The sequence below is a fragment of the Pituophis catenifer genome, unplaced genomic scaffold (genome assembly GCF_029215685.1).
Source record: "Pituophis catenifer annectens isolate HBS135680 unplaced genomic scaffold, rPitCat1.0.hap2 SCAF_1, whole genome shotgun sequence".
Taxonomy (NCBI): domain Eukaryota; kingdom Metazoa; phylum Chordata; class Lepidosauria; order Squamata; family Colubridae; genus Pituophis; species Pituophis catenifer.
In genome coordinates, this window is record NW_027256881.1 from 118,755,826 (window position 1) to 118,768,283 (window position 12,458).

Consider the following 12,458-nt stretch of genomic DNA (forward strand, 5'->3'; position numbering starts at 1 on the left):
AAAATATCAATTTCCTATGTATTAAAGTGTATGAATTATAAATTGGTGCTGCAATTCAATACTCACATATTTACCTAGGAGTAAATCTGTGGAATTCAATGAATGTTCCTTCTGAGTCAAGATGTTTAAGATTGTGTTATAAATTTGTTAGTAATATTTATGGAGCGAAGTACTCTGATTGCACTGCTATATACACTATTACTCACAAATGCTAATCTATTAAATAATTTGCATAGGATCTGGACAGCATATAAAAAGAAACACAATCTTAAACCTGTGGTTCCATCAGTAAATTTTTATTTTAAACATAGCAGTAACATAAATAAACAACAGAAGAAACTGAAAAGAGAAATTGTTGAATGAAATTTAACACTATAAACCAAGTGGAAATACAAATTCTATCAAAACTTTGAAATTGAATTTTATAAAATTCTGAACCAACTACAAATTAAATGTGGCTGATTTAAAAAATAAATAAATAACCACAAGTTCACTATTATAAATGCATACACACACACACACACACACAAATCTTTCAGGTTCAATTCAATGCCATTCAAAATTAAGACCAAAGCAGATAAGATACCATATGCAAACAAGTGAAGTTTTCACTTGTCGATTTGAAGAAAACAAAAATAGAGATGTAAGGACAATAATAAGGCAATATTATTCAGTAATGAAAAGGCAACAATAAAATATGCCTTCATCAATTGCTATGAGCACATGAGATAAATAAATATTTACATAGAAAAGTTCAGAAAATAATTTAAAAGCATCTGTATTTTATAAAAGAAAACAGCAACAATGAACCAAGATCATAATCTAACAGTAAAGTAAGCCTGCTTAAACTCAAAAGATCAGAGAACTAAGCACCTTTAATTGTTAGACTGTGACATTCATTTTGGTTCCTGTAAAGTTTGTACATCCATTTGGTCTATTTTATTTACCATCTTTCCTTACAGTTTTAAAATTCACTCAAAAACATTTGCAGTTGAAAGCTTACAACCATCATCATAATGACCTGTGTTTTCTTAATGGTTATCAGAGGTATGAAAAACCTGTGCTGTGTCAAACACATTTGCATGGGGTAATAAGGTAAAGATAAAGGTTCCCCTCACACATATATGCTTCCCGACTCTAGGGGGTGGTGCTCATCTCCGTTTCAAAGCTGAAGAGCCAGTGCTGTCCTAAGACATCTCCGTGGTCATGTGGCCGGCATGAGTAAATGCCAAAGGTGCACAGAACGCTGTTACCTTCCCACCAAAGGTGGTCCCTATTTTTCTACTTGCATTTTTTGCATGCTTTAGAACTGCTAGGTTGGCAGAAGCTGGGACAAGTAACGGGAGCTCACCCGGTTACATGGCACTAAGGATTCAAACCGCTGAACTTCTGACCTTTCGATCAACAAGCTCAGCATCTTAGCCACTGAGCCACTGCATCCCCTATGGGATAATAAAGTGTAAACTAAATTAAAGACAAGAAAAGGCAACACCCAGGTTTATATTAGCTAAAACCAAATTGACTTTTTATATAAAAATATTGATATTAAAATTTAACATCTGAGATAGATAGCATAAAGCTTCCACATCGATACCAAGGCATTTTCATTTATGTAAAGATTGAAATACATACTACTCCCATAAAGAAATGTGGAACAAAATGGGGATCCCCAGAAACCCAGTAAGGATTCTGCCCCATTTACACACGCAGATGTGGAAGGGGCAAGATTGTGTCCAAGCCTTTGTTACCCTATTATGTACAAGCTATGTTAAATAAATGGTGATTATATTCAAACTATTCTGGGGTGGAAAAAAATACAGAATGAGGATTATCCAGCCAAAGATAAGCATTATCAAATCCCTTTGATTCAAAGGGGAGATATAAGCATCTGCTTAAGTTATCTCCTGCTGAAAACAATGAGGCTTAAAGAAAAAAAAAACAAATATAACCTTGCCTGAATTGTTCCCTTATTTATACATTAATTCTAAGACCAAAAAAAGAAAAGAAAAACAATGATAAATATATTATCTTGTAAAGACAAAAAAAAAAAAGAAACTTGAACAAGTTTATTTATTATTTAGTGCACAGTTTCCTATTATATATGCATTTATATAATTCAAACTCTATTAAATCATATTCATAAGTTAAAAAGAAAGAGTGCTCCATGCTACAAAATTTTAGTAATTGGCTAAGAGACAGAAAAAGTGTTGGGGGATAAAGAAGAAAAGCAGCTTTTGTGTATCCCGAGAGATATCAGTACAAGATACCATAGGGTAAACTGAGGCATTTTCAATAAAGTTTGCCCTCATTATTCCAGATTCAAGGGCATACTGTGTACCAGTGTAATAGTAATCCTTTCTTTCTGGAAATGGGGGAGGGGAGAGGGAGGGGGAGGGGGAGGGAGGGAGGGAGGGAGGGAGAGAGAGAGAGAGAGAGGGAGAGAGAGAGTGGGAGGGAGAGAATGAATCTGAAAACAGACTCCTAAACTGAGTGTAGTTTTGCTGGAGTCCATTCTTAAATTGAATGTCCCAATTTCCATGCTTACAATTTACTAAGTGGTTGTGTGCTTTGATTCTATCTGCAGAAATAGATTAGCTGTGGATGCTCCAATGCAAGACCTCTATCACTCAGTCACTTAGTCTTATTCACAGACCTTAGATCCAAAGACATCCACTAGTTTTCCAATGGTTCTTGCAGTCTGTTTAAAAGGGTGCATAAATACAAAAATATACTTTTTTTTTTCCTCCACAGAGGTTTGATTTGTAGCATTCTATTTGAATACATCCTCTGTATTTCAATTTATGGTTTCAGTATCACTTAACAGTTTCAGAAATGATTGACTCTATTGATAGAGAAAGAAAATATTTTACTTAAAAAGTAGTTATTAAAGCTGCCTGTTGTGTGGCACACAAAGAATAAAAATATGCACGCCTCAAAATATCATGAACCACAGTTAAAATAGGCTGCTCAGACTAATACCTAAATTATTTTTTAAAATATTAGAATAAACTTTACTATTTAAAAACCATGTGAAAGGCACTAGAAAAACAAAATAGGTTATTTGGGTTTAAAGAGCAATACACTCTTCAAAATGTTAAAACGAACTAAAATTTGACATATATACACACACAAATGTAGATTTTAAGGATAAGAATAGAAATCTTGGTGTGCTGCAATTCATGAACATTTTTAAGCAATCTTTGAGTTTGGCCTGTTTCTTGCACAAAGTTACATAATAGCTTTAAGAGTTGATGATGGAAAGTCATATTGCCAAAATTTCTCAGGAAGGAAACCAAGAGGAAAAAACTTACATTTATCTCAATCACGTAATAAAACCCTGAACAAATGATTTTTCTAATAAATATAATTACCAAACACAGGCAAATAAAAATAAAAGCAATATGAATTGAACATATTTTCCCCAAAATATATAAATATTTTGTTTTTCTGATCAATTCAAGTATTATACTTTTACTTTTATGTAAAATGCTAAATAATTTATCATTTATATTTCACTCAGTGAAAAGTCAAAATATACACAAAGCATCATATTATATATAATCTCGGCTACTCTATATATTTCCAAAATGTGACATTTTACAGAATCTTGCCAAAATATAGCACTTATAGTTATTCTCATAGCAAAGTCTAAATAAAATAAATTTTAAATTAAAAAAAATTGAAAATCTGAATTAAATTGGGGATCACTAGAAAAGTTTAAATAAAACAAGATTAAAATCTCAAAACAAAATCCTGCCAGACATCATAGCTATCCGGCAGTCCATCTTGCAATACTGAAACATAGATGTCCTTTTGCTTCATCAAAACAGGACAATGATGCAACTTCAGAACAAATTTAGAACAAATTATATCACTATCTACTCTACTACAGCTGTAGCTGCCATCAAATTGCCCAGTATGGTTCTCAGCTACTATATGTTGTTTACATGAGATATAAAAGATTTCCCACCAACAAGGAACTACACTTCGATTGAGCCTTACTATTTCTACCTAGGCACTTTCCTTTTTTAAAAAAAATAGCTTTCATATAGATAAATCTATTCGTGAAAGAGCTAAAAAGTGCAGTTAATTTGTTAAAATAGGAATTAAACCAGGGGACAGTCGTCGTTTTCATTAGTCCTAGATGCCAATGCTATTCATTATCTAATGCTACTATATATCTCTGCCAAACAGTTTTATTTCACTTTATACAATCATTTTCTCCTCAAGATAAATGAAATGGGAATCTGCTTCAATCCCTGAATTTTTCAGGTAAAGGTTGTGTGTACCTTTAGGTACCTTTTCAGGTAAAGGTTGTGTGTGCCAACTAGCCTATCTTATATCAATATATATAAGATAAGTGGGATTGCTGATGTTTGACTGCTCTTCTCCTTCCCCGTCCAACAAAAACAAGGAGTCCAACAAATATCGCTGATCAAGATGTAAGATGATAGATACTTCTTTCCAAACTACAGCTACTTGCAGAAATTCTCTGTCGAGTCTGTCAGAATTTTACCCGAGCTAAAGCCCTGATCGTCTTACAATAAACCTTGAAAATTCATTACATTTGTACAATCTTCTATAATCTTTTGTTCTCTAGGTGTATAGTACTGAACAATACTCTATTGTCTACAAAAAGCAGGACACTTGCATGTTGGCTAGAGGCCACAAAACATCCTGAGAAAGAATTTGTAGATGATAAGAAAAATGGCCTTGGTAGAAATATGCAAGAACCATAACTTAAGGAAAGGGGGCTGAAACATTTTTTTTTTTAAAGTTCTGGAAAACAAGATATTTAACAGTGGATTAAGCAGACACCTCCCTGATTTGGTGGGGGTGGGGGGGAAGGGAAGATAGAGCTGAACCAGACCCAAAGATTCTGTTGCTGTAACTAACTTCAACAAAAACTGCTTCTATTTTTTTAAATCCCTTTTAAAAAAATTTATAAAGTTATATAAAAAACAAAGTGAGATTACTTCCAGTCTTCTTGTGCCACTGATTTCCTGGTCTAGTCTACCAAGTGGGGCTGACAGGACTATAGACTATAGATACTGTGATTGGATTTACACAGTATTATAATTGATATAATCATCCTGTAGTAGAGCTGACTTGCAAATGTATATTTTAACTAGGACAAGTTATTACCAGCAATCCTGCTGAAAACTAAATTAGCTTCTAATAATCAGACTCTTTTTCACATATGCAAGGAAAACCCTACAAGCAGTTCCTTATAGGAAGGAAAATTCCAAAAAAACCATGCTTACAACTCGCTTCTATAATGTGAGTATATAACTTAAGCCATAGTTTACTTAGGTGCTGTCTGCATTTACAACATTTTCCCCTGAGTAACAACTAATGGGAGAGAGACTCAGAAGTTAAGAATGCTAGATCTTCTCTGCAATACCTAGACTAGAGCATTGCTAGACTTACGAGTTTTCTGTATCACTTTGCTACTGCCTTTTAGTTGTTCCAAATTTGCAGCCCGAATAGGGTAATATTACTCAAAAGTCTTTTAGGTCATTCAGAAATGTAGACACCATTAAAAAAAGCCTTGCAGATCTTACCATATTGCATTATGGTGACAGAAGCAAGGAAAATGCCAGTCACTACTTAGATTTTTTAACCAAACTTTAAGAAAAACTTCAAAATTCCACCATATTATAAACTATATTTGTCATTGAATAGATGGAACTGCAAAATCCAGCAAAAGAAAACTAAATATGGCTTCTGTGTTAAAGGTAAAAGTAAGAAACTCATTAAAAAAACAACTCATAAATTAAAAAACCATTAAGAAGTCAACAGGCCATCATGATACACATTTTGCTAAAGAAAAATACAGTAAAAGTATAAACATATGGAATGAACTCAAGAAAACAACATCTCAGTTGTTTAATCTGGACATGGTTCCACTGAGATGCTCTGTAAAATATACATAGACAGAAATTCACCAATAGTTTAAAACTTAAATTTCAAAATTTGATAGGGGGATGGGGGGAAGAAGTGAGGAAAAGATAACTGAGGAATTTAAATGTATCCAAAATATGTGTTCATTTCCCAGTTGTTCGGGATTGACTTTGAGAAACTTTGTAATAGCAATCTTCTGGATTGCATCTTCCTGCAGGGCCAGGTAGTCCCTGTACACCTGGTTCTCCTGGAGCTCCATGTGGGCCTTGTATACCAATAACTAAACAAACAAACAAGAAACTGCAATTAGCCTTGTTAATTTTAGTCAGGGATCCAGCAGTATTATCAAGAATAGGAGGAATTGTATTTACCTGAAGGACCAGGTGGGCCCGGATCACCTGGAAGGCCAATTCCAGGCTCACCTCTTTCACCTTTTTGTCCTCTGTAGCCTAGAGAAGATAAATACAAACGGAATAAGAGTGCCCTGAAATGACACTGTTAAAGTTTTGTTAGACTCTTTCCTCAAAGAACATTTTAATTTATTTTCCCATGCAGGAAATTTAAGCAATATTGTACATACTTCCTATACATAGAAAATTCCCAATGGAGAAGAGCAGAGGTTGATATAAAAGGTGATGGCTAGGTATATTTAACCATTTACTGGCATTAATTTTGCCTAATTTGGACTAAAGTGGATTTGAAGACAGGAAGGTGTAGTGAAAGGGAAAACAATGGATTCTTTTTGTTAGTACTTGAAAATAAGTTTAATGGGGAATTGGCAGAGAAGTGAACAACTTTGCGGTAAGTTTAGGATATCATTAAAAGTGCTGAGCACAGGGCGTATTACGATATGACTTGCAACCTGAGATTTCAGCAGCAATGAACTGCCAAAACAAGTACAGGGTAAAATATAGCTTTTGTTTAAACACAGGAAATTTAGGTTCAAGTATCTGTGCTTGGTTTACCAAGGAACGGATAATTACAGAATGATGTAACCATTGCATGCTTTATATGTGAAGGTTGCTGAAAAATTCAAGGTTATTCGGGTATTGTATTGAGTTTGTTCACATACTGCATTAAGTTCACAATATACCATAAAAACATGATGGCTTAGCACAATATAAGAACCTAACCACAGCATGGGCATGGGGATCTGAATTTAAGTTTGCACTAGTATAGAGTCTACCTATATCAGCTTTCCTTGTTCAGCCACCTTTCTGACATAATTTATGTCCACACTGGGTGAAAATTCTGGGAGTGACAATCCCAGCACATCTGGACTGTGCTAAATTGGAAAAGGCTGCTCTACATGATCAGTGGACTATATGGAAAATAGTGAAACATATGGAAATTATTAAAAATAAGAACAGGTGGGGAAGCCGCTTCTTTGAGATATAAATAGCATTTTTTTTCCTTGGGAATATTAGAATTCCATTTTGATAGACATGGAGAACGTTCATAAAGATCCAGTAGGCCTGGGTGGATCTGTGGCCTTCAAAATAGTTGTTTCTGAGGAAAACAAAAAGGCCCTCCTGCTGGTTCCCTAAGACTGAAGTCCAGTTTTGAAGTTATATGAATAGATTTCCCCTTATGAAGTTGTATAAGCAATTCTGGAAAAAAAAAGTTTCAGATGTCTTCAGTGAAATCAAGAGAAAGCTTATAGACAATTGTGCATCTTTATATTCATCCATGTTATAAAACTCTAATCAGATATTTGAAAGAGCTATAATTTGAGACACAAAGTGATTTTGTGAAAAAGCAGGACGTTAAAACAAATTCCATCTTCTACTGCCAGAAAATGGGAAGGCTAATCAATGGTTCTGAAAAACTGTCAGGCATCAAAGGCATCCTCTTCTTGATGGACAAAAGGTTTAAGGGACATTAAGGGAATTAAAGGATGAAGATAGATACAGCAGATAGCTGAGAGAAACCAATTTTGAATTGCTTATTTCCAAATGCAGGGTCAGTTCACATTGTTTAGTCACACAATTTTAGATGGGTTGTCACAACGATACTAAGGAGGAAATATATTGAAATAAATGATAACATGGGTCAGAAATACATATTTGAATGCATAAGCTGTGGATTTGAAAATGCTGAGGTCTGTTTTTACTACTTCTGATTCCTGATTCTGTTTCTGACACTGAAAAAGGTTCAAACTGAAAATTACTTTGAATATAAAGTGTGTGTGTGTGTGTGTGTGTGTGTGTGTGTGTACCCCAAAGGGCTTAATTTAGGAGTGATTTAACTCTTTGTTCACTGTTGTTCAAAGTGATGATCCTGATCAAACAGCATGACCACAATTTGAAAGGAGACAAAGATGTATGTCTCCTTCCAATACATTTCTCTGCTTGCTTCTGAATAAGGAAAACAAATGTCTTTAGCAATACATTCAGAAAACACAGTTTGACTCTAATCGGGAAGCAGCATCCATGTAGGTACAATAGCATGCTGGATACTGACCAATAGAAGCCAGCTGACCCACCTACCCTTCGGCAGAACAGCCATGGTTTGCTTTATCAGTTGATTGAGTAAACAACATATATTTGAATTCATAATCATGCAAAGACATAAATCATGATTCACAAAAGATATAGTTCACAGATTTGCTAAACCAAAACTAAAGAAGCCATATCATGGCTTAGAGGTGCTAGGTGAATCCAGCCTGTGGCTCAAGAAAATGAAGAATTGCATCAGAAACCTGTAGCTGAATGTTTTCTCAGCAAAATGAATGCATGCATGCACGCCAGTGCTAACATGGGATTAATGTTCTAGTGTTGTCAGATGAAGGAAATTAGAACAATACAATTATGGTTAAATGTGATTTCAATTACTGTTACCTCAACAAAACAAACATGTCAGCAAGCATGCACACTGTTTAGAAAATGACATATATTAAAAAACAAACTGACAGTGAAATGTAATATCTTCATAAATTAAAAAGTAATAAGAATCGTTATCTTCATTTATTATCTGGGAAACTATTTTCCTGTTGAATAGAACTCCTAATGTCCTCCAATTACCATGATTAATTTAATAAACACTTTAATCGGAAAGGTACACAATTTATTTTAATCACTACACTTTCTAGCAAGAGCGTCTGTTACGTTTGTTGTTTGTTATATTACCTTCCTTTATTTTACAATAAAAAACATTGCTTCAAACTAACCCTACTGAGCTGTAAGAGGCATCTTCAGGAAGGATGAAAAAAAGTCTAGATTTTGGCTATGGTCTTGTGATTGAAATTCTGCTTCGCTTTTTTTACAAAGGTGAGGTTTTGATTGTGCAGCCATATCTGCCATCTTGATTATTTGGCCACTCTTCTGCCCATGGGCACACCTGGTGCTATACATTTAAAAAGTTTTTTTCCCTTAGATATCCTCATAGTATCCATTACTTGGATATCTACCTTATATGTGTCATGGCTAAATAAAACAAATAAATAAAACAATAATGTGGAACCATAGGTAAACAAGAAATAAGGCAACCCAAAACATCTCCTGACATGAATATAAAAGTCAATTCACAATTTATGACTATGAACTCTAAAAAACAATGATCAGTTACATCCAAATTACATAAAATAGTTTTACATTGTTGAGCAATAACAAAACATTTATGAAACATTTCATCAACAATTTTTAAATTTTAGCTTTATTTTACAGAGTCAAAACAATAAGAAAAACACTTAAATATTGTAAGAGAATCCAAATATTCAAGAGCAATCCAAAACAAATATCTGTCATTAATACAGCAGTTTTAAATATGAGGTATATTTTAATAATTATTAAACTTTCAGAGTTTAACTTCACAGTCTACCTGAGTGACATTTTAAATTTATTGTGAAAACTATGGTGTTATTATAAGGTTTTATTATTTATTATAAGGTGAAAAAGGTATAACTCTAAAATTCTCACAATTAATGTATGATGAAACATAGATAAGTTATTACAGCATATATTTGGCTTGTTAATTATGATTTATTGTAAAGATACAGTAGTAATAATGCAGTAATCAACCACATTGTTAGCTCTGGTAGCATTTGGGAAGTTTAGAGGATAATGCAAAACCTGTTTAGATGAGCAGTACTTCTTTGGATGAGTAGAAGTCCAAGAAGAGACAAACATAGGCTGGAATACTTGAAAAAAAGGAATGCTGACAACAAGACATTGTATCTTTCTCCAATCAATGAATTTTAGGCTGCACATCTGAGTCTTCAGTCCTACTGATAACAAAAGTCCTGCTTCTTTGTAAGATCAGAATCTAGGCTTTCCATTTAGAAGACTTAAAAGGTGCAGAGTTCCTTATTCACCTATAGGTGGGTCAGCAATCTTTTCAGATGCCAGCACTGTGGCACAACTTTGAGTGATGTTGGAGATAAAAGATTTTCCAAGCTTTGTCTATCTTGCAAGATTCTGGACATTAAAATATTATATTTTGGGATGAGTTAGTACCATCTAGGAGGGCTGCAGAGGTTATGGTGCCTATATACTGTACTATAAACCTCTTAACTAGACAAGAAACATTAAAATTTCTAGAAATTTCTAGAAGACCTTCTAATGCTAGGTGTAGGAATTAAAAAGGTCATTAAAAAGACACTTCTCTCTTTGATGTATGCCTGTCTTTTCCTTCTAAATAGAAAAGTTGGCATGTTTTGTCTTTCACTCAAAATCTGCCTTAGCATATATAACATTTTTTTGTGTATATTTTTTATTGAATTGGAAACCTATAGTACATTATAGTTCTCCACACTTGAGAAAATATTCCTCTTGCCCTCCAGTCTGATGACAGGACAATAGATTAAAACTATGAAAATCATTTCTGGGTTATTTATCACTGAACAGGCTATGTTTCTACAGTCCATTGCTCTGCCTTCTACTTAACTTAATAATCGGACAAGATCAAGGTACTTTCTACTGAGAAAATTTCATGTTTGGGATTCAGGTTTCAGAATATCTTTTGAAGAATTTTTCTTTATCTTACAAATGTGGAGATCTTTGAGGAATATTATATATCATATCAGTGCATGGAACTAGTTAAGAACAAGGTTGTTAAAAAAAAAGTCAGCCACTGAGACATGTTTTAGAAATCCATTCAGTTATCTTCTGCATTGAAAAAAAACTTCTGTAGTAATTTTACCCATTATTTTCATTTCAACAAAAGCACATATAAAGTGTCTATGGGTAGTCCTCTGTGACAAATGCAATTGGCTATGGAATTTCCATTGCTAAGGAGTGCAGTAAAATGTGATGCCACATGATAGTGTTGCCTAGCAATAGCAATTCTGGTATTCCTGGTTGACACCAATAAGCAAATTACTGTGAGTTGTTAAGCGAGGATCTGGTCGCCATTTGCGACCTTCCCCATTCACTTTGCTTGCCAGAAGCCAGCAAAGAAGGTTGCAAATGGCTGACTTTGGGATACTTTGATGGATGGAACTTCAAGGACTGGCTGTAAGTACCACACATTCAGCATTGTTGGAAGTCTGAATGGTTACTGAATGAGTGGCTGTTAAATAAGGACCACTTGGACTTGTGAGGAAAATTCTTTATATTTTCTCTACTTGCTCAGTTATATAAAAAACAGGGTCGATGCAATTATAGACTGCCACATGGTTATTATTTTTTTCCAAACAATTCAGGAATTTCAGCTTTAAAATTTATACTTCTTAACTAGACTATTATTTAGTTTTGCAAAACACTTTTTATTCAATGTCTCACTTAATAACTGAAGTTGTACTTTAATGTATCTTAGTGGTTGGTGGCTTGTGTATTGTGGGATAGAGATATCCTGCTTGAATACTGAAGCTAATAAGCAAGAAAATGTTGGGCATACTACAATTTCTGTTTTGGGAAATTAATATTTCCCAATTCTTTCTAGCCTTACCTTCCATACCGACTCCATTGCTCAAATGGTATAACTGAAAATAAGCAATACAACTATAATCCCAAGTGATTTAATTTATTATTCTCATCACATGAGGGAATTCATTCATTCATTTCATTCTTTCTTTCTTTCTCTTTCTTTCTTTCTTTCTTTCTTTCTTTCTTTCTTTCTTTCATTCATTCATTCATTCATTCATTCATTCAGTTTCTATACCTCTCGTCTTACCTAAAAGACTCTTATTAAGAGATGCCCTGAAACATCCTACTGCTCAGCAAATTAGTGACCAAAACTGTTTTATTACTAATTTTAACCTTAAACCAATTGAGGCTTAAGACTTTCCTGTACAATTCAGTGACACTGGTCACCTCCCATCCCTGAGACAGAAACAAAGTCATTCTAATGTGAAATTTACCCCACTTGCAGATCCAGTTTCTGCCTCTATTTTGCATACTCTGAGTCACCACCAAATGGTGCTGTTTCAATTGTACGAGATAAGCAACCAGTCACTTCCTTGGCTTTCCTGCCCTCCATCTTAAGCACATCACTAGCTGGTGGGAAAAGCATCCATCAATCATGCCACTGTTGCAGGAATAGGAAGGGTGATTTCAGGATTCTTTCTATCTTCTCTAGCTTCTTCCTGAGATTTTTCTCCAACTCCCCATTGTACT

The 12,458-nt window shown here is 34.2% G+C and overlaps 1 protein-coding gene across 1 annotated transcript in view; it reads right to left on the reverse strand.

Moving 5' to 3' along the window:
- Positions 1–6,047: 6,047 nt before the first annotated feature.
- Positions 6,048–12,458, reverse strand: part of COL19A1 (collagen type XIX alpha 1 chain) — a 170,385-nt gene continuing 163,974 nt past the window's right edge. The window contains exons 45-46 of the mRNA XM_070954645.1: positions 6,276–6,353; positions 6,048–6,184 (exon numbers count right to left, since the gene is read on the reverse strand). Of these exons, the coding sequence (XP_070810746.1) occupies positions 6,048–6,184; positions 6,276–6,353 (215 nt within the window). The remainder of the gene's footprint in view (positions 6,185–6,275; positions 6,354–12,458) is intronic.